We start from the raw sequence: 21,707 nt of genomic DNA, 5'->3' as shown, positions 1-21,707 counted from the left end.
TTTAATCCACATGGTAACGTGACAGTATATACTTAATAGATTATGATCAATTGATTTATGTTGAAGTTTGGGGTTTTCCTTTCTCTAACGAGGAAGCCAATTAAATTTCTTCAATGTGAAGCCATGTCTTGAATCTGCAGGAGATTCTAGGCATTATTAATTTAATTCAATTTAATTTTTAAAATTACCGTTTTACTCCATGAGGGAATAGAAAGAGTAATTTAGCAACAGGCACCCACCTAACAAGCAAATGCCCCGGTGTATTGATATTTATGGGTCCTGCTTCTGCATCCCACTGTTGACCAACTCTAGCACTGCTATCAAAGGGATGATATGCAGCCTTGGAAAACAAAAGCTAGGAACAGGGCTGGTGATGTGGCCCATCAGGTAAGGGCATCGCCTTCGCAGCTGAAGGAGAGAGCCGGTTCCCACAGGATGACCTCTGATCTCCACACTCATGCTGTGGTACATGGACACGCGCGCACTCACACACACACCCCTGGTAAGAATTCTGTCCTGCGAAAATCTCTTTTATTTTTCCATGCTAATTTAGTGGGCTCCCCCATACCCACTTCTCTCCCTCGTCCTCGTGACACCTGACAGCACGTGTACCACTGTCCACCTTCTCTAACAGGTCCGGACGTCCTATTGTTCTTTGTGACCCTGCCTTTTCCCCTTCTCGTGGGCCATGTTCTGATTCTGTTCCCACTCACACTCACATCTCCATAAACACACACACACAAATCAGAAGCTCAGATGTGCATGAGAGAGGAAGTGCTGGACCTTATCTCTTTGAGCCTGGGTTCTATTGATTTATTTTCTTTATATTTGTGGCTGTATAAAATTCCTCTGTGCATCCCGGCTGCAGTTCCGCTACCCACTCATCTGCTGGTGGACATCTAGGTTGATTCCATTTCACTATTATGGTGAACACAGTGGCATAAACAGAGGTGATAAGATACCGAGTTGTGTATATTAAACGTTTTGAGAAAAATGGCCTTATATAACTCAATATAGTAAAATTTAAAAAAACCTAAAAATAAAAATGCCAAAGTCACTCCCCCTCACATGGCTATTAAAAACTATCCAAATAAAGTAAACACATCATGTTAGCTAATATCTTTTATTGTCAGACTTTGTGAGTCAACAAACACCACTTTCATATAGCTGTCCACAGGGATAAGGCAAATTAAACTTTTCTTTGTGAGTAGACTCATCTGGCCCACCTTTATAATATTTCCATATAAAAATAAAAGTCCACGTCCAGATTCTTCTTCTTCTGGTCATAAACGCTGTTATTTACAGGTGCTGTGTTCAGGCCACCATCGTGAGCTAGGGATGAAAGAACGGGCAAATTTCATTGACGTCTTGGCCTCAGCATTCAGAGTCCTTTAGAGGTCGGCTCGGGGGTTACAGGGTTTGGGGAGGCAGCAGCTCTCCCCATTTTCAACATGGCTATGATGTCCAGAGAGATGATACAAAACTACCCTTCAGAGGAGACAACAACAGAATTAACTTAACTTTTAGAAATAAACGACTCCAAAGTGACTTCATATTGTTCTACAAACAGCACTGGGGCCAGCAGTTTAAGAGTGGTTTATAAATTATCTCCACGGGCCACGGACCTGCTGGGATACAGCAGTCACAGGTCGCAGCCCTTGCTACATGTAAAACGAAATGTCTCTTTCCAAAATACAGCAAAGACAGGAACATCCAGGGTCCTGATGTGTTAGTAAAACCACCTTGGAGCCTATAACTCTGAACTATGAAAATATACAGACAGACTGTTTACACCATTGCACATCCTCTTCCCTTTGTGTTTAATGCGCACGCAACAATGATTAAAGTGTTGAGTGTATGAACACATGCTCGGGCAAGCACAGACGTTTAAATGGAATAAAGCAAACTGTTAATACCCGTCCACGAGGAAGGCTGCCAGCAGCGCTCCGACTACCACACTGTCCCCTTCCACTCTGTCTCCCCTCCCGGCTCCCTCACCTTCCCTCACAGTCGGGAAATCAGGCGGGGAGGTTAGTGCACAATTCAAGCTCTGCAGATTCTCCCAGAAGGGGAAAGTGCATTCCCTCAGTAGCACAGTTAAGGTCGATTAGGGTTGATTCTGCAAGTTAAGGCACTTCTGGCTGCTTTGGTGGCAGCATGGTTTTCTCTCCTTTCTTTTTTTAAGGCAAGTATCTATGAGTACTAAAGCTTTAGAAATTGTGCAGACGGTTAAGGTTGACAGCTTAATACGTGATCACTGAAGTGGATTGGGGGGAAAGGAGTCCCGGAAACTCCTTCCTCTGACGACTGGTTTCCGAAGGCCTGGGCAGCTGTGTTTCCAAAGCTGGGTCAGGACCTGGCGCTGGCCTGAGCACATTCAGATCTGAAAATGACATGGGCTTGCTTGTCTTCACCTGGAGCTGCCCTGGCTGCTCACGGAGCGTGTGGTGCTATAGCGCTTCTTCACAATCATGCTGATGTAGGCTTTCATGAGCTTGGCCACATCCACCACCTGCCGGGGAGAGCAGAAGCACACAAGGTAGAGACCAGATCCAAGCACCTAGCTCCGCGACATCCTCTGACTGTCCTCCATGTAAGAACCAGCAGCTGCTAGGCTAAGTCTGGGCTTTAGACTCGCAGGAAGACAAGGGTTCAGCTGACCATTGCTAGCCAGAGAGAGTAACATGGAGCTTTTCTAAATAGAGCATGCACCACCTGGTGGCTCCGGCACAGAGAAGCATGCAGCAACTGGTGACTCCAGCACAGAGAGCAGGGGTTTTATTTGATGCAAGCTGTCTGGCTTTGCAGTCAGTACACCACAAGTACACTGGACAGCAGAGTTTGTACTTTAGGATTTGAACTGCTAGTCTCACTGAAAATGGTGAAATTTGGAAACCACATCAGCCTTTATAGGCTACAGTCACTAATTCCAGTCCATTCATTTGGAAGCAGTGGAAGAAGCCGAAGGGAGCTTTGGGGGCCAGGACAGGACTATGACCAGCTGGCCCGATGCCTAGCCCACTTCCATTACAAACCACACATTTTCCCGAGCTGGGATTGTACATCAGCATCTTCCAATGATGTTGCCACCCCTGTTCTCCCTTCCCTGGCCAATCTGTCTGTCAGCCTGGGCAGTGCACAGGCATCTTACTAGGCTTCTTTATCTCCTCCTGCCCTTCCAGTCTCACCCCACACTGACACTGGTAAAGCCACTGCTGTACTGTATTACAGTCCCAGATTTCACAGTAGGTTCCTACCTTCCGTGGGATTCGACTAAAGGACACAGCCCAGCAACAGGACCCTCCCCTGTCACAGAGTCTTGGGCTCTTTCTTCTCTCTGCATACTTTCCTCAACAACCCACTAAGCCTCATCCTCCGCCACATCCCAACAGCTCTTCAAATACCCTCCGACCCACCATCATAGGCACCGTACAATTCATCCTTTTTGGTAGCAGCGCCCTTTGTGGAGGCCTCATGTGGCCTCTTCATTTATTACTACAGCTCCTCAAGTTTGGAGCTGCTAGCATACAGATTCAGTGGCTTTTTTGAATATGATTTTGTGATCCATGAACTATGGCTAGATGGAAGGTCCCTCAGGTCCCCTGTTCTGTGGATGCCATTGTAATATAATCATCTCTGTGTGTGTATGTGTGTGTGCATATATATGTCTTATTTGGCTTATTTTATGTGTTTTGCTTGCATGCATGTTTGTACTCCATTGTTTTGCTTGTATGCACATTTGTACACCACTGTTTTGTTTGCATGCACATTTGTACACTACATGTGTGACTGGAGCCTGGGGAGGTCAGAAGATAGTTGTGAGCCACTGTGTGGGATTGAACCAGGGTCCTCTGCAAAAGCAACACGTGCTCTTAGCTGCTGAGTTATCTCTCCAGCCTCCAGAGTAGAGTCTGATTGCTGTGGTCCTTTGCCTTAATCTCCTAGTCTCTGCAAGGTATCACTGCCAACTGAGGAGACCTGGTCAAAGGTGGCCAGGAGATGGGAGCGCTGCTCTCCTCTTTGACAGAGATCCTGAATGAATCCTGTCTACCCTGCTTCTGCCTCTTACCTCACTTGTTTCAAAGAGCAGCTCCCGCTCATCAACCACGATCTTGTATGTGTTGGCCAGGGGTGCCCCAAAAGAGAGGATGTGCTCATACTGGAAGACTTCTAATGGTTTGCCCTCTCCACGCTTGTACACCGACACGGCGTCCGCACTGACGCCCAGCCAGAGTTCCTGGGGGAAGCCGCCTTCCTTGCACTGTAGGGGCAAGAGAGTCACTGTGAGTCAGCATTGGACAAGGCAGGGCAGAACACGTCCTAGAAGCCACAAGACAGGCACCGAGGCCAGTGCTTGGTAGATGATGCTGACCAAAGTCAGCACGCCAGCACAGAGACAGGAGAAACTGAACCTCGGTGCACACTGGTTGATCTCTGACTGGCTAATCAATTTTAGGGTTTGCAGAAAGCCAACTGGTGCTCTACTTCTTCAGAAGGCCTCTCTCCACCTTGAATTAGCTCTTCTATTAGAGGCACCTGAATCAGCCATATAGCAGAAACCCAGGACACACCAGCTGGGCAAGCAACCAAACAGCAATGCCAGGCACCTTGGGTAAGCCAGCTCTGCTCTGCTGTTTCTAGGTCTGTCCTCAACCTGTCTGGACTGGTTTACCTAGGATCACAGAGATAAATTCTCCCAATCACTGTGTGTTGACATCTGTCCACAAGAAGCGGCCACATGTTCAGTGTAAACACACTTGATGGGCCTAACTCCAGAGCAAAGGGAGGAAAACAAGAGCCTGTGTAGGGAACAGCAACGCAGGAATGACAGGAACCAGAGCATAAAGGGGTGGCGTATGTTTGGGGATACAGAAGAGAGAGTGCAGAGGGCACAAAGGGCCTTATTTGTGAATCAGAGCAGTGGTTCTCAGCCTTCCTAACGCTGCAACCCTAATATCATCCCTCATGTTATGGTGGCCCTCAACCTTTTTCCAGGCAGGGTTTCTCTGTGTCCTAGCTGTCCTGGAACGAGCTCTTGTAGACCAGGCTGGCCTTGGACTCAGAGAGATCCGCCTACCTCTGCCTCCTGAGTACTGGAATTAAAGGCATATGCCACCACCGCCCGGCCCAGAAAGTCATTCTCGTTGCTACTTCCTGACTGTTATTTTCCAACTGTTGTGAATTATAATGTAAAATATCTGTTTTTTCAATGATCTTAGGAAACCCCTGTGAAAGGGTTCGCAACCCACAGGTTGAGAACTGCTGCTTCAGAACAGACATAACCATATCAACCAACCTACCACACCCAGAACAGCATCCTACCAGAAGCAATTAAAGCATTTTGGAATATGTAATCAGTACTTAGATTTCTGTAAAGCTTCTACTTAAAGTCATCAAAGACCATGCTAAATTGCTGCAGCCATAAGAAATCTAGAAGTTCATCTGTACGGGGGCTGGGAAACTCAACCATTTTTGCGGGGGGGGGGGGGGATGTCTTGGGTCTTGCAGGCCTTGTGATCTCTGGCACTGACTAGGGCCTCCACAGCTGTAGAGGAAACACACAATGGAGGTGGCGGGATTTGACACGCAGGCCAGTTTGACAAGCATCCCTCTGCTCTACACCACTGGTTACACTTCCTTCCGGGCAGGGATCTTAAACAGGGGAATCGGGAATTAGTACTGGGTTGAGGCGGTGGCAAATTCTACTTTCTAAGATGCTGTTCCTTCAAGCAGACATCACGAGGCAAGGGCAAGCCCGTCGTTTCTAACCTAGTTATCCAGAATCGGAAATGTCTTAAAATCTGTGCTGACTTGAAGGACTTGGGCACTATGGCCTCAGGATGTCACTCAGTGGTAGGGTACTCACACGGCCCTGAGTTTAGTCCCCAGATTTCAAAAAAGGAAAAGTAAATATATTTTTGAAAATTTGGATTTTGCTGCTGGGAGGTGGTGGCGCACACCTTTAATCTCAGCACTCAGGAAGCAGAGGCAGGTGGATCTCTGAGTTCGAGGGCGGCCTGCTCTACACAGTGAGTTCCAGGACAACCAGGGCTACACAGAGAAACCCTGTCTCAAAAAACCAAAAACAACAACCAAAAACAATGAGGTTGGATTTTGCCTTTAATCTCAGCCCTTGGGAGGTGATCTCTGCCCATCTGAGGTGAATCAGGTTTACATAGTTAGTTCCAGGCCGGCCATAGATACGCAGTGAGACCCCATCTGGAAAAAGACGAGTGAGGAGATGGGGTAACGTGAATTTTGGAATATTCTAAATTATCAGACCAGGGATACTCAAGCAGGAAAATTTGTGTAAAAATTCTGAAATTAGAAAAACTGTTAATCTGGGGAAATTTCTCCAAGTATTTTAGATAAGGAGTTCCTAAATCTGCATGTATAAAGTTCCTAAGTGAATATATAAGTCTAAAAACAAGGCTTTAAAAAAACCACAGATTTTAATAAATATTTTAAGAATTAGATCAACAGCTTGTATTAAAAAAAAGTTATTTAAGGCCTGGGAGGTGGAGAAAGGAGTTCAAAAGCATCTTCAGCTACAGAGCAAGCTGGAAGCCAGCTGGGTCAGGTGCTAGTCTACCTCAACACCAACAGAAATCAAGCCAGACAGCCAACCAGACACAGAGATAGAAGTCATTCTAATGATGATCCTATTGATAGAAACATTTGCTACAAAGGAAGAGAAAAAAACCTTGGTGGGCCAGCAACATGGCTCAGTGGGTAAGGGTGCTTGCCGCCAAGCTTGACTACTTCAGTTCAATGGACTCTGGAGCTTACACAGGGGTCGGAGAGAACTGACTTCGATAAGTTGTCCTCTTCCACATGTGACACACACACTAAATAAATACATGAATAAAGTTGAAAACAACAAAATAAATCAAAAAGCGCCTTGGGAGATGAAGAGGCTAATGGTAAAATCCAGGAAGCACAGGGCCAAGAGGTCCATTTTTTGTCCCTCTTCCTCCCAGTATGAACCTGGCAAGGTTCAGACTCTGACACGGTGTGGTCAGGACGTGGCACCTGCCTGCTCACAATGAGACATTACAATGACCAGCGCTCACCTCCACATCAAAGAGCGTGGATCCGTAGCCAGGCCACTCCTTGATCAAGGCCATATACTTGGCCATGGCTTGCTCCTGGTTCATTCCCTGCAGCTTCTTCCACTTGTCAATGATACTGGCTCGAGCCGAGCAGACTTCTTCCTTAATCCACATGTCCAGCATCTGTTCCTCCTCTGCTTTCTGCCGAACCACGGCCCCGGTCCGGAAGCTGCGCCTCAGCGTCCCCTCCAGGAAGCTGGTCCGCCTCTTCTCCAGGCGTTCATACGGGGTGAAGGTTTTGGTCGACTGACTGATGCGAGCTTTGAGTCTCTGCAGGGAGTAAACCTCCTCTAGGGGTGGGACTGAGGTGTGCAGGGTATAATCCCCCTGCAGGTACTGGAGTCTCAAGGCAGCCAGAACTTGCAGATTCTCTTCAGGGGCTGGGTGGTGGCCATGGATGACGGCTTCATGGGCCTGAAAGGTGAGAGGAGCTGCAGTCAGATAGCTGCTGAGTATTACGGGAAGCCCCAAGGCCAGCTCCCTCATGCCCTGTGGACTGCAAGCTGAATTCCACCCCAGCGGAGCACAGCCCACCACTTTCACGTTGGATTTCTCTCCAGCAAAGCACGGCCCACTGCTTTCAAGGCAAATCCCTCCCCTTCGCAGGTACCCTCCAACACTGCAATACCTTTTATTCCTATGGCCAAGTGTGTAAGGTTTCCTTCTACAAAATGAGCTGCTAGCTTTTCCTCGCTGGGAAATCTACCGCCCTACCTAATCCCAAGGACCTGAGCAGTTAATTTATATGGCATAGTAATGGGCTTCACGCCTGCCTCAAACAAAGGAGTCAGTTTCTCAAAGTTCCTTTTACCTGTTCAAACATAAACGCAAACTCCACGCTGTCTTTTGGCACGCTGTCGGTGTCCAGGAAGCAATAAAGTTTGAAGTAAAATTTCCATGGCGAGTCCCCAGCTTCTGACGTGGCTGCGAGCCTAAAACAGAAGCCACAAAAGACTCTGAGCAAAACTGGAATCGGGCCGCTGGTGACCTACAGCTCACTCTGAGGATACAGACGTCCTACCTATGGTGGTACTGGCACGATGTGGGGGAGATGACATAAGGGACAGTCACACAAACAAAATAGCAAGACAGTATGTGTCAGAGTTCCTCAGTGCTTTAACCAGAGGGAAGGTCCAAAGAGAAAGCCTTCAGGCAAAGCCTGCTGGCAGGGACTCACTGAGGGTCCCAGCTGAACTAGTACCATCGAATCTGTGCTTAATCCACAGAAATGCTACTTGTTCACTTCCTCTAATAAATCTCGACTGAGTTTTCCCAGTTAAAATTGCGGTGAGTACTCAGTAGACTGCCTGCCTTCGGATGCCAAGTGTCTTTGCTGAGTTAGGCAATCTAAGTCTGAGATCAGGGATGCACTGTTGAAGGGACATGAGAGGCAGTTTCGAGATCTGGGGTGCGGGTGTGAGTCTACCATCATTTCGAAGCTCATTGGTAGTAAGTGAAAACATCAGTTCTAAGAGACATGGAATACAGGGGCTGGAAGAGAGAAAATGGGAGTGAAGGGCTGAGAATGAGCTAAATCAGCATTGAGATCATGGTTTTGTCTCTGAGTCAGGACATATAGATGGCAGAGAAGACAGGTAAATAGATTAATACAGGTTAAAACAAACAAACAAACAAACAAACCTAAAGGAAGCAAGTGACAAGGCCAAACAGGGAGCATCAAATGTTCTTCCAGCACTGGGAGGAAGAAGAACTTACTTCTCAAACTTGGCCAGGACGTCGGCTACAATGGTCCGGCTTTCAATGGCCTTGTCCACGAGACCATTGTACTCAAACAAGGCAAACATGTTCCTACTGTCCTCCATGGCGAGGCCCCGGATCAGCTTCTCCACCACCTGGAAGACATATGAGGAGGCCCTCACTTCAGAGGCTGTGTGCACTTCACGAAGCACACACACAATGTCGTGAACTCAGAGAGGGCTGGTGGCATGGGAGAGTCCACACAGCCTCCTGAAACTGCTGGCTGCGTGCTGGCCCTGGAGCCTAATAGGCACTGCTTTTTCTCTTATTCTCTTGGCAAAGTTAGCTTTACTTTCTTCTTGCTCCCCCTGTGTTTCCCAAAATACTCCCCCTTAGGGAGAGGATGGTAAGCTACTTTTATTAGTAGTATTTTGCAAAGCCACAGTAGTTGGGAAAATGGATGAAATCCCTAAGTCCCATCTTTTATTTGACACCGTGATAAAGTTTGAGAAACAATAGTGATTCTGACTGAGGAGTCATCCATAAAGGTTCTCCAGGCTTCATTAGCAATACTACCATTACCCCAGCTTCCACTGGGCTAGTTTAAAAGGGCCGGGCAAAACGTGTTCATTTGATGTGGTCCTGTCAACAGCCTGTGGCCCAGACGACCTGACACACCCTCTCAGTGTTTCCTCTGTGGCGGATCTCTGGAGACAACGGGTAGGATTACACATCAGAGACCTTGGCTCTAGCGGAGCTGTGTGTTTTCCCACATTTAACTGCACGTTTATATCTATATCTGTAAGCTTGCTGTTGGCTGCTGGTTGTATTTATTTCCCATTTGTCATGCAGATGCGCTGAGCATAAATACCACTGTGGCTATGCTCAACCTGGGAGCCACGGGTGTCTGGGCAGGCGAGCAGCAGGCACAAGGGGCTGTCAGCGCTCCCTACCTCCCCAGCTGTGGTGTGTGAGTTGATGGTGATCTTGCAGGACCCTCCGCCATGGCAGTACACCGTGGACGTCATCTCCTGCCGGTGGATCAGAGCTTCAATTTCATCTCGGGAAGGCACAAACTCTCTGCATTTGGTTTTCTTAAGAGATTCGTAGATAAAGAGGGCATACTTTTCCATCTCGGTTCCCGGGAACTGTTCCCGTATCCTAGGAGACAAAGGGGAACTGTGAGTTGTGCACAAAAGCTGACTGGCTTGAAGGAGCTGGACTGTGGGGAAGGAAAGGTTAGGAGGAAGGGAGGCTGCCTCCTAGTGGTGACACGAGCAATTGTTGGGGGCAGAGAGACCCCAGATCCTGGATTTCTTGTTAACAACTTGTTTTCCCCTGATCTGAGTGCCTACAGCTGCTCTGAGCAGGAAAACTTCAGAAGTTCCTGATGGCAGGAGAGTGGTTTCTGGTGGGTTTGGCTGGGGCATGGCTATCTCTATATAATCTGCCCCTGAACACAATAAAGGGGGCATTCTTGGGGCTTTTTGTATCAGTGTTAAAAGGTCCGTGTGTCGGTCTGTCTCTGCGTCTGTATGTTCAACCTCCAGGCCCCTTGCCCAAAGCTCGCGAACTGAGGTCTAGCGCACTGAATGCAGACACGGGGGTGCGGTGCGCGGCAATTGGAGGTTCCCCACCAAGATATCGGGAACTAGGGAACGCTGAGAGGTTGCCCTCAGAAGGTGAGGGTGGATTGGGGTATGTGTTAATCCTGACGTCCTTCGCTCGGGTTGGCAGCAAGTGGAAGTCCAGCTGAGAAAGAGGGGTGAGTGATCAGGGTTGTCCCCGGCCGGAGGGGACGTATGTGTTGGGAAAAGATAGAATGTATACGGCTCAAAGAGATGAGTGTGTACAGATGTGTGATATGTTGATCGTGTTGTCTTTTGTGTTCTGCACTGGAGAAAGACATTTAATTCTAGGAACTGCTAAGAAAGGTATTTTGACATTAAAATATGGGCTTAAGAATTTGATGCTTTGGAAAGGAGGTTCTGTTTTTGTCTCCACAGACGATGAGAGCCTAAGGATTTATTCAATGTTCATGTGGTTTGAATCTCCGAGACCTCCTGAAATGTAGCAGTGGAGTGTGAGCGGCTCCAATGCCAAGCGGCTCCAGGTGGCAGGTGCTGAGGGGCTGCGACACGTGCAAACCCCGGGACCTGCCTCAAGGACTATGGAGGTCTGAACGCTAGAAGCACAGCACTACAGCGACAAGGCCCATTGGCCCGCTGCTCAGCCCCACTGTGCCTCCACCTTCCAGCTTGGTGGGGAGTGGGGAGGTAGAGCCTCCCCCTCTTCCCTGTCACCGCAACCCGGGTCAGAGTGCAGCTGGAAAATGGCAGCAAATTGCAGTAAATACCCCTAAGAATGCAGTGTCCCCGCTCAGCAGGAAGTAGCCAGACAGACAATGCCCAAATTCCCTAAAAGATAATTTAAGTGGGGCCCCTTCAGTGGTTGCAGAGGAGCAAGCCTGCTTCCCTCCACTCCATGCACTAGTTTGGACCCAGAACGAATGCAGTGGGGCTAGAAGGCAGCTGGAGCAGAGCTTTGCTAGGTGGCTGTGGTGGAAGGCACATTGCCTCAGCCCAGTCGGTGCCTAGCCTGGCGGATGCCACAGCAGTGCCAGGAGTATACAACAAGTGCTGGAGCTGAGACAAGCTGGAGCACAGACCCCACTGGGCTGCCTGAGAACGCAGCCGCAGGGCCAGGAAAAGGCAGTGGCAGTTCCAGGCTCTGCACGTCGATGAGTATGCAGCAGGGCGAATTTAAATCAAGAGACTGCCCTATTGTAGGAGCAGGTGGACTTATGGCCAGTACAACAAATGTCTTGTTCATTTCATTTGTATGACATTTGTTAATATTGCTAATGCTTCTAATGTGGTGAAACAACTCAATGGTTACTTGAATAGCCCTTGAAACGTTACAATTAGCACACCAGATTGTTGATACCTGAGTGCTCTGTTTTAGCCAAAGGGTTGGTAGAATACCACAACCCAAATGGGAGGTTGGGTCCAGTGGTGACTGGGAACCCTACTGCTGGCAATCTTAACACCTGTTGCCATGGGCATTCATCTTTGAATCCTGTGTAAGATCAGACAACCCATGAGAATGCAGCACATGGTCACTTAGCAGAAGCAGGATCAGCTGGGATGCTAGGGAAGCCAAAGAGGTGCACGAGAGAGAAGGTGTCTTCCATGCACTCAGCTGACAAGAATGAATGGTCACAGGGATATGGCAGCTGGGGTATGTTATTTAGGGGACTGCTGAAGGAGCAGTGGTTTCTGTCTGCTCCTGGGGTCAAGGCAAAGCCACTCCTAAAAGTCCCGAGTTTGAAATGGTCACACACCTCTGTTCACCTGAGGGGAAGAGGGTGTGTGGGAAATAGTATGAGGAACCAACAGTCTCTGGGATACTTGAATCTACCTGTCTTACAGGCTTAAGTTGCTCTCTTGTGTTCCCTAAAAGCCACTATTCTCCTGAGGAGATGCGGTCACTTTCTCCTGAGTACAGGTTCAATAGAGTGCTGGCCAAAGTGAATCTAGGTGCAGTAGAGACCAAAAGGCTGTGTGGACAGGAGGGTCTTCTGCTTTATAAAAAATTTAGGGGGGAGATGTTGGGAGCAGTGAGACCCCAGATCCTGAATTTCTTGTAAACAATTTGTTTCCCCTGATCTGAGGAGTGCCTACAGCTGCTCTGAGCACGAGACCCTCAGGAGTTCCTGATGGCAGGAGAGTGGTTTCTGGTGGGTTTGGCTGGGGCGTGGCTATCTCTATATAATCTGCCCCTGAACACAATAAAGGGGGCATTCTTGGGGCTCTTTGTATCAGTGTTAAAAGGTCCGTGTGTCGGTCTGTCTCTGTGTGTGTCAGTTCGTCTCTGCGTCTGTATGTTCAACCTCCAGGCCCCTTGCCCGAAGCTCGCGAACTGAGGTCTAGTGCACCGAAGGCAGACACGGGGGCGTGGTGCACTGCAAGCAATCATCGGTGTCTTTTAAGGTCCAGCTTTCCCTGACTGAGTTTACTTCAAACAAACAGCAGAAAAAACTGTTGTTTGTGAGTGGGCTGTTGCCAGGTCTCTATGCTGCACCAGCACCGCTAATACAGGAAATGTTTCACACCGCCTTTAACAACAACAACAACAAAGACCATGGCCTTGAACTCAAGAGGCCCACCTGCCTCTGGCTCCTGCAGTGCCAGGATTAAAAACGTGTGCTACCAGGTACCCTTGCCATTTGTTTTGTTGAGCTAGGGGTTGGTTCACTCTGTAGCCCAGGCCGGCCTTGATCTGTTGTTCCTCCCTCCTCAGCCTTCTAAGTGCTGAGCTTACTAGAATGAGATAGCTTGTCCAGCTTTAAGCAGTGTGTTTGCCTGAGTTAAGTAAAATGGGATTTTAACTGCTTTTGCCATACAGGAAGCAATGAGATGCAGGTCCAGGGCTACTGAGATCCACCCAGGTAATCATTTTATTAACTAAATGTTTCCATAACCTCAGGCTATCAACCTCAGAAGAAAACCCATTAACAACTAAGTTTATATATTATATATTATATATAAAATATCCAAGTTGGGGTTTTCTATATTTAGAGTAGTAGCAACCAAATGCACCTAATGTGAATGTATTAGAGTGCTGCACCAATAGTTGTTTGGATCCCAATACAGTTTTGTATGGCTTAAAGGGAGAAGGGGCACCTAAGTCATACCAGTTTCTATAAAGGCCTGTGGGTCTGGCTGGAGGCCCCTGATGCAGCGCTCAGTGCTAGAATCCAGCCCGTTATGGCACAAGCTTCCGCCCAGCTTCTTTCAGAGTGTTCCTCACCCCCCCCCCCCTCGCGCGCGCCTTCCTTACCTTTTCAGGTGGAACTTGAGGTACTTGAGGATTCCTCGGCTCGGCAGGAAAGTACAGCTGAGGCACGTCAGAATCTGCCAGCTGTACAGGTTGCCCACACTGCCAGGGTGGGGCACCTTATTGGTCTGCTTGATGAGCTGACAGTACAGTTCATCCCGCAGAGGCCGCAGGTCGTGGCCTGTCTGCAGGATGCCCTGGATGATGGGGATGGGGTCGGACATGGACTCCAGTTGCTGGAGTGAATTGAATATCTTGATAGCTTCATCCTGGAGGGTTGTGTAGCCTTTGTCTTTGAGCACTAGAAAAAGAAAATCAACAGCCATCGCTCAAAAGGTTGGAAGTACAAAAAAGGAAGGAGTGATGTGGGGGGCAAACAGCCCCTTCCTAGTGCAGTGTCCACCCTATTCCCCATGTATTCGAATCAGCTGAGCAAAGTGGGAAAAAGAGGTGAGGGGACTGCCCTGCTCTGTTGTGCAGCTGAAACTTGAGCACATGAAATGCTCACTTGAACTTGAACTCCAGCTGGGCAGCTTCCTCACTTAGAAAGCAATACTGTCTAGGACCTCTTGACCTTGATTTAATCCATTATAGCTTAAATCATTGCAAGTCAGAAATGCATTGAATGCAACAAACACCACAAACTCTAAACCCCAGAGCTTTTGCCTCATGTACCGCAGATTTGACCTGCACTTCCCACAGGCCGCTGCTGAGCAGCATCGTGCTACAAAGCCATTTCAGGGTGAAGGAATGAACACACACAAATAACTGGACACTGTATTGAGAAGTAAAGATAGAAGGGATGTAATGCAGGCAGGGCTAAATGGGTCCAGCTTCACACCACTGTGAAGCACAGAGGGCTGAATGGGTCCAGCTTCACACCACTGTAAAGCGGTACTATATACTCTGAACTCATGGAGAGTGCTAGCATTCTCTGATGTCCCTTTGAATCTTGACTTCAGTCTATTTTACTGACTCTTTCCTGCCTATGATGACCTAGGAACTCTGCATAAGCAACGCTTCTGTGTTAAGAGCTGAAGTTGACAGGAAAAACCAAACCACAGGCTCTGAGGATCCTAATGGCTTCCTGAACTCACAGTTGAGATTTATGTCCCCGTAGGGGAGAGGCAGGAGCGGCGAGTGCAGGGGGTGATGCGTGTATCGAAGGATCGGGTTCCGCTTGTAAATCTGCTCCACCACGTCGGAGTTCAGGCAATTCTCCTGGAACACAAAGCTGCCATTTAATGAAAGCAAGGGGCTGACTGTGGGAGCCCGCACACAGGACCGACTTCCCGAGAAGAGAAATCTAGTGTTAATCATTCCCAGCCAACGCGAATCCAGGACCGTGAGCAAGGTTGGTGGCAGCTGATTAAGCATTGGTTCTTTCAAACAGCATATGTTTACTGAACAACTAAGCCTACAAGCAGCGAATAGCAATTTAATGAAATCAACGAGATTTGTTGTTTCTGGCTATTTCGAGGTAGCCACCCAGGGATCCTGTGTGCTCTGGATCAATCTGGGCTCTTTTTTTCAGAGATTGGCCAGAATACACACCAACAAGCACTCTATGGCTGAGCCATATCGCCAGCCAGCCCTCCGCTCTGGGCTCTTTGTGTATTGACTTCTATGGCCTAGGACTGAGCACTGAGAAGTGAATTACTGTCGCTTCTAAGAGGTCCCCAACTGGGGCTGAGGTGACCCTGGGATGGTTCGGATGGTCCCTAACCAGTTCACACACAACCTTCTGTCTATATATAGAGTGCCAAATTCTAACACTTATAGAGACAAACATTTTTAATGTAAAATCTCACTGAGAATCTCACTGAGACTCTCAACTGAAAAATATGCAAGCATGAGCGAGAACTGAACCGGTGAAATCCTGCGGTCTTTTCTGCCAAGGGAAGACGTCACAAGGAGCTCTTGGGCTTCTCTTCTCACCTTAATATCTTGGATCAGCTGCTGGGTGGGCGTGTCGATTGGAGCCTTGGTATCAGTCACATTTTGAATGGCACTGGACCACCGAGTGGCCTCATTGAGTAGTTTGGTGTAGAGCCGGTAACAGTGTTTGCGCCCATACACGGTGACATTCCAGTAGCCTGCAAGGCAGTGCAGCACACATATGTCAACGTCACCCTCTGGGACCAAGGTTTAAATCCCAACCAAGGCTTGTACTGGAGCCCCGGTCAGCAACACAAGAAGCCAAGTCTTAATCAGTGGTTTAACTCAGTAAACACTGGCGTTCTACACATGTTGTGTCTGGCACTAGGCATCCAGTGACAGAAAACAAGTGTCCCTGGCCCGGTGGAGTTTGTAGTCAAGAGGAGACAAATACTAAAAAAAAAAAGTCCAGAATTAAATACTTTAACAAAAGCGGACTCTCTCAGAAAAAGAGTGGGTGCAGGCTAATGCCCTGCTCTTGGGACTGGCACAAAAGTCAGATGTACAGCTCATCCTAACATTCCTTCCAGCCCCTGCTTCAGTCTGACCCCCAGCAAAGAGCGCTGCTAGATACTGTATGCCCAGACAAGATTCGTGCTGCTGCCCACATCCGACAAAAACGGAGCAACTCTAGTTTAAAAAGCCCCAAATCATAACTAGAGACAGAAATCAAACTCTTACAGTGCCACAAATTAGGGGAAGAACCAAAACAAATCTGCCTACTTAGCTGTTTCTTATGCACTAGGCTAAAATACAATGATTTGGAAAGCCTATATGTATATTGCTCTTACCAGTATCTTTCTGCATCGGGCCCCCCAACAAACTGTCTTCGCTATAGCTTCAAATACAAAGCATCAGAACCAACCCCAGCCAGCCTCAGGACATAGATCAAGAACAGAAACTTCTTTTGGAGAGGAAGAATCCACACTACACTACGTAGACATTTATCCCTTCACACTGGAGCAAGCCCCGGCCTCCTGAGACTTGTCACCCTGTGTCTCCAGCTTGGCTATGCTTCAGCCTGTGGCCTTAAGTACCTGTCTCCTTGAATATCTTCTCGTCAGGGGGCACAACAGAGCACAGGCTGTTGAGGACCAGGGTGCCCAGTTTCAGGGCGTTCTTCTCCGAGCTCTTGTAGTAATCCAGGGAATTGTGGGTCAGGACGAACCAGCGCTTCTTCAGCTTCAGAGAGGACATCTTCGGGCTGTTCTTCACTTCCTTGTGCAGCCATCCTGGAAGGGAAGGTTCAAGTGGCTGTCAGAGAGCCATCAGGAGGGGCTGGAGGTGAAGAATAGCAGCAGAGGGCTTTAGGGACGGACATGCTTGAGGCCCCGCCCCGTGACCCGACCACAGAAGCAACAAACGTGAGGCAAAACCCTAAGTGTCATGCCATCATTTACATCTGTAACACATTAAATAAGAGCTTCAGTTTTACCTATTGGCTAGAAAATGGCCATAAGAGTTGCCTTTTTTTTTTCTTCAAATTTTTTCAGACCAACTTGGAGAAGGTATTTGAAGTCAGGAGATGGCTCTGTGACATAGCACTTGCTGCACAACTATGGGAATCTGAGCTTGCAGTCCCAGCATCCATGTAAAGAACCTGGCCACAACGGTGTGCACCTGTTATCCTAGAGATGGCTGTGACACAGAGCGCTTGCTGCACAAGCATGGGAGTCTGAGCTTGCAGTCCTAGCATCCATGTAAAGAGCCTGGGTACAGCGGTGTGCACCTGTTATCCTAAACAGGAGGATTCCCTGGACCTCAGTGGCCACCTAGACCAGCTGCACTGACGGTTTAGTGAGAGCCCCTGACTCAGGAAGACATGGAAACACGGCTGGCAGTCACCTCTCACGATGAACTCCTGGCCCTCCACCCTGGTGTCGCCCTTGGACCTCTGCAGCAGCGTTATCCAGTGGTGCATCTCCTCTGGCGTGTCCGCGTTGCAGTGCAGCACCCGGTTGGCCGTAATGATCACAAATGAGTTGGGCCTGAGAGACGAGATGGGAAGAGAAAAAGGCGGAGCCTCTTAGACCTAGTGTGGGCTTTACCGCTGTCTGCACCAAGGCTTCGCGGCCGTTCCCCTGGCATAGGGGTCCCTGGGAGACACTGGCATGCTATTTATATTTCGTATTAAGGCAGACCTTACTCATATTTCCGTGGCATTTACTTTATGCATCATTAACCTTCAAACTTGGAGCAAAACACTCATCCAGATAAGTCCTGAGAGAAAACATCTCTTCCCTTAGACTTTCCAGAACGAACTAGTCCCGGGGAGGCAAAATAAGGTGGTCATGGGGGATTTTTTTTTTTCTGAAAATGCATCTCCAAAACCAATTTCTTCCTGCCTCCAGATATAGCCTTGGATAATATTTCTGTGGGTTGAGAATGAAATACCAGACAGCGGTAATGGAGGAGGATTAGCAACTCGGTGTCAGGAGAACATCTTATGCCCTTGGTTGTGCCTGGCACAAAAAGCTACTTGGGTCCATGTTTTCAAAGCCACCCAACAGGGGCTCATTTCCCAGTCAGGGATAAAGTGATAATGGAAACTCGCTTTGTCCCGCAGCTCCCGTCTGTCAGTGCTCAGCAGCTCTCTCAGGACTGTGCAGACACTAATTTCATCAGCTACCTATCCTACTATGAATTCTCCTGTCTTGTGAGCTTCAGTGTTCACTGTAACGAAGCACTACCAGAGTTCATGAAAGAAAGGTTAACTGGGCGGACTGCCTGCCTCAGCTAAAAGCTGTAGCGGGGGTGGCGCACATCTTTAATCGCAGCACTCAGGAGACAGAAACAATTGGATCTCTGTGAGTTCGAGGCCAGCCTGGTCTATAAAGTGAGTTCCAGGCAGAATACACAGAGAAACCCTTCTTAAAAAAACTAAATGAATCCAAACCAAACCCCAAAACTATAGCTGTGAAGGATTCAGAAAGGTGGGAAAGCTAGAATATCAGAATGCCAAGTTTTCAGCATGGGTCATCCCCTGTGTGCGGGTTTGAAAGAAATGGCCCCCAAAGTGAGTGACACTATCAGGAGTGTAGCTTTGTTGAAGTAGGTATGGGCTTGTTGGAGGAAGTGTGTCACTGTGGAGGCGGGCTTTGAGGTCTCATATATGCTCAAGCTACGCCCAATGTCTCAGACCACTTCCTGTTGTCTGTGAGTCAAGATGTAAGAACTCTGTTTCTTCTCTAGCACCATGCTTGCCTTGCTTACTGCCATGATGATAATGGACTGAACTGTAAGTGAGCCAACCCAATTAAATGCTTTCCTTCCTAAGAGTTGTGGTGGTCGTGGTGTCTCTCCACAGTAGCAGACAACCTGATGAAGACACCCTCCAGGCTTGCTGGGGTGGTGGGTTTGTAAAAAGCAAGAAGCAGGCTTAGTAAGGTAAAACTTAAGTAAACATGAAGAACTTTGGGTCTTTGGTGCTGACAGCATGGGTGGGAACATTCCTAAGCCAGGCATAAGGTAGGTGGTGCAGATTGACTTCTGGAGACAAATGATCCCCATCTTCCAAGAGTCTCAGAGACCTCAGAGTCCTCACTCTGCCTGGCAGATGCTGCTATTATTATTTATTACTATTATTTTATAAGTTTTAACACACTCATATTTACTTTCTGGCTATCTTAACTGGGTAGCAGTCGGTTCTAATTCTGACTCTGGCCCTAGAACAACTAAGTCTGCCAAGGACCAAGAAAGGAATTTACAAGCAGCAACAACAGACAGGGTGTCAACCAAGCCAATCTAAAGACAGTTTGCCTTGAAGGTCAAACAGGGAAAGCAGAAATGTCAAGGACAAGGCTTATGTTTGGATTTACATCTATTATGTCTATTTTACACGAATAAATCATCAAGGTCATTAATTTTTAGAGAAAGGAACACTATAGACTCCATATGCAGGAGTACTATTTTCCTAAACAGTCATTTTCTTGCTGTAAGAATTTCAAGACTTGGGCTGGAGAGATGGCTCAGAAGTTAAGAGCACTGGGGCTGCTCTTCCAGGTCCTGAGTTCAATTCGCAGCAACCACATGGTGGCTCACAACCACCTACAATGAGATCTGGTGCCCTCTTTTGGCTTGCAGGCATACATGGACACAGAATACTATATACATAATAATAAATAAAATCGGGGGCTGGAGAGATGGCTCAGAGGTTAAGAGCATTGCCTGCTCTTCCAAAGGTCCTGAGTTCAATTCCCAGCAACCACATGGTGGCTCACAACCATCTGTGATGAGGTCTGGTGCCCTCTTCTGGCCTTCACGCATACACACAGACAGAATATTGTATACATAATAAATCAATAAATATTTAAAAAAAAATAATAAATAAAATCTTAAAAAAAAAAATAAGAATTTCAAGACCATTAGGTATGGTGGCTCACACATGTGGTCCAAGAAATGGGGAGGCTGAGACAAGAGAACTGTCCCAAACTTGACTCCATCCTAGGCTAACATAGCCAGGCCCTGTGTTAAAAAAAAAACATGAAGAAGAAAAGATACCCCTAGTAGATCTTTCACATAAACACCATGCTCTTCTTGGGCTGCAGTTGGCATTTGAAAATGGAATGTCAAGATCTGGCTTCTCATTGAGCTTAGCCACCGAAGTCACCTTCTGGATGACTGCATGAGGGGGTTGCTAAGGGTTCATACCGAGCCTGGCACAGGCAGCAGCGCAAGGCCGCCTCTGGGGACGGGCAGATGTTCTGTGTCTGTATTGAGCTTACCTATCAGGGCTGTCCGAGGCGCACACAGAATCAATCAGCCCCACATCCAGTGTGCCCTGAAAAGGAACAAAGATGGTGAGGGAGGAGCCCGAGCTGAATGACATCACACGACATCCCTAGGCTGTAACTCTTCAGACCACAAAGCAAAGAAATGCCTGCTTTTTTCGGGCGAGCTTCAAAATGACAGTAATTTTGAAGAAAAGTTGCCACCCTTTAATGAACGACAGTCTCTCGATGGGGCACGGGTGATGGATGGTCCGCACCTCGGAACACACGGTCATCTGTCAATCCCTCTGGTTAGGAAAATGTTTTTACAGAAGACACTCATCAACTTTTCAAGTGTAAATTTACCGATCCTTTACTAATTTAACAATTACTCTGCAAAGAAAATTTGGATTTTAAAGTTTTCTGGGCCTGGGGATTAAAGAATATGGCACTCTTGCAGAGGAGAATTTACTTCCCAGCACCCACACTGGGTGGCTGACAGTCTCGGAAAACTGCAATTCCGCGGGGATCTGAGGCCCTCTTCTGTCCTGACAGCAACTATAGCACACATGCAGACTAGCCTCTTAAATACAACTAAAAATAAACACATTAAAAAAAAAAACCCAAACTGTATGGTAAAAAACCTTACATAGCTAAACAAAAAACCTCATCTTTAATTTTTAAAAGTCACTATAAAATGTTTAACAATTAAAATTTCTTCCTTATTTTTAAAAATAAAGATTTTATATAATTTCCTGTGTGTTCGGAATACAAAAACTATTATTTGCAATTCATTTGATTCTTTATAAGTTTTCCAGTGCTTATGTAATATCATGAAAATTGTGATTTTTTTTTAAGATTGAGGTAGAGGATGAGGAATGTTGCAGAACTCACCTGTGATTTGTCTTTTTCTATGTAAGATTTTAACCAGAATTGAAGATTTTAAATAATCTGTTTTTAAATGGTCCTGTAACCATTATTCTTTTACTTACAAAGATTACCTAAATAGATCCAGTCCCACCCTCTTGTCCAAGCTGACTTTTTCCCATCATCATCTCTGGACACCCTGCCTCCCCCAGTAAGTATACACTCAACCATGGCATTCTAGGGGTTCACTACCTCTGGACACCCCACCTTCCCTAGTAAGTTTACACTCAACCACAGCATTCTGGGGGTTCGTCACCTCTGCACACCCCACCCCGTCAGTGTTCACTCACCACAGCATTCTGGGGGTTCGCCTGCTCATCATGCATCTCTCTGATCTCCTGGTCTGTGGATGAGTGGACCTGACTAAGCACGCTGAACCACTGGCTGTGGAGAGAGAGGGCAATGGTCAAGGGTGGCCAAGCACAGAGGGGCAAAACAATGCTTTTCCACGTTTTCTGCCCACAAGACATCTCTTCTGAGCAGC

General features: G+C 47.5%; 1 protein-coding gene across 4 annotated transcripts in view; it reads right to left on the bottom strand.

Annotated features, from left to right (window-relative positions):
* Window positions 1–1,109: 1,109 nt before the first annotated feature.
* The window catches only part of Myo10 (myosin X), a 201,702-nt gene continuing 181,104 nt past the window's right edge, over window positions 1,110–21,707 (bottom strand). For all 4 annotated transcript variants that reach the window (XM_041632052.1, XM_041632051.1, XM_041632053.1 and 1 more), the window contains 13 exons: window positions 21,514–21,607; window positions 20,312–20,367; window positions 17,433–17,575; window positions 16,625–16,819; window positions 15,588–15,745; window positions 14,747–14,870; window positions 13,653–13,950; window positions 9,764–9,971; window positions 8,829–8,965; window positions 7,924–8,044; window positions 7,074–7,526; window positions 4,070–4,261; window positions 1,110–2,512 (listed from right to left, as the gene is read on the bottom strand). In XM_041632052.1, coding sequence (XP_041487986.1) covers window positions 2,411–2,512; window positions 4,070–4,261; window positions 7,074–7,526; window positions 7,924–8,044; window positions 8,829–8,965; window positions 9,764–9,971; window positions 13,653–13,950; window positions 14,747–14,870; window positions 15,588–15,745; window positions 16,625–16,819; window positions 17,433–17,575; window positions 20,312–20,367; window positions 21,514–21,607 — 2,281 coding nt within the window. In that variant the 3' untranslated portion in view covers window positions 1,110–2,410. The remainder of the gene's footprint in view (window positions 2,513–4,069; window positions 4,262–7,073; window positions 7,527–7,923; window positions 8,045–8,828; window positions 8,966–9,763; window positions 9,972–13,652; window positions 13,951–14,746; window positions 14,871–15,587; window positions 15,746–16,624; window positions 16,820–17,432; window positions 17,576–20,311; window positions 20,368–21,513; window positions 21,608–21,707) is intronic.

The sequence above is a fragment of the Microtus oregoni genome, unplaced genomic scaffold, assembly GCF_018167655.1.
Source record: "Microtus oregoni isolate MIOR12 unplaced genomic scaffold, Mior012 000040F_ref0000088, whole genome shotgun sequence".
NCBI lineage: Eukaryota > Metazoa > Chordata > Mammalia > Rodentia > Cricetidae > Microtus > Microtus oregoni.
This window is presented reverse-complemented; position numbering and strand designations above follow the sequence as displayed.